At 58.0% G+C, this 319-nt stretch overlaps 1 protein-coding gene across 1 annotated transcript in view; it reads left to right on the top strand.

The window, feature by feature from the left end:
- EMH_0033670 (uncharacterized protein) overlaps positions 1 to 319 on the top strand; it is a gene marked incomplete at both ends in the record, with an annotated part of 11,329 nt that overhangs the window by 10,244 nt on the left and 766 nt on the right. Inside the window, 1 exon segment of the mRNA XM_013494779.1 lies at positions 109 to 245. Within this exon segment, the coding sequence (XP_013350233.1) occupies positions 109 to 245 (137 nt within the window).

Raw genomic sequence — 319 nt, 5'->3', positions numbered from 1 at the left:
TGCTGTTGCTGCTGCTGTTCGTGCTGTTGCTGCTGTTGCTGCAGCAATAGCAACAGCAACGGGAACAGCAGCAACAGCAGCAGCTGTGTATCTGCGGTGTCTGTGCAGATTGCTGCTGCGGCTGCGGCGCTGCATTCGCTGCTATGCAGCAGCAGATGCGTGGAGGCCCCACATATGGCAGCTTGAGGCAGCAGCAGCAGCAGCAACAGCAGCAGCAGCAGCAGCAGCAGCAGATAGGTGGTTCTGTCGAGTTGCTGCAGCGCTGCTGATCTACATTGCAGACACAAAAGCAGAAGCTGCTGCTGCTGCTGCTGCTGCA

Source organism: Eimeria mitis, genomic scaffold, assembly GCF_000499745.2.
Source record: "Eimeria mitis Houghton genomic scaffold, Emh_scaff1281, whole genome shotgun sequence".
Taxonomy (NCBI): domain Eukaryota; phylum Apicomplexa; class Conoidasida; order Eucoccidiorida; family Eimeriidae; genus Eimeria; species Eimeria mitis.
Note: the sequence above shows the minus strand (reverse complement) of the source record. Positions and strands in the feature narration are given on the sequence as shown.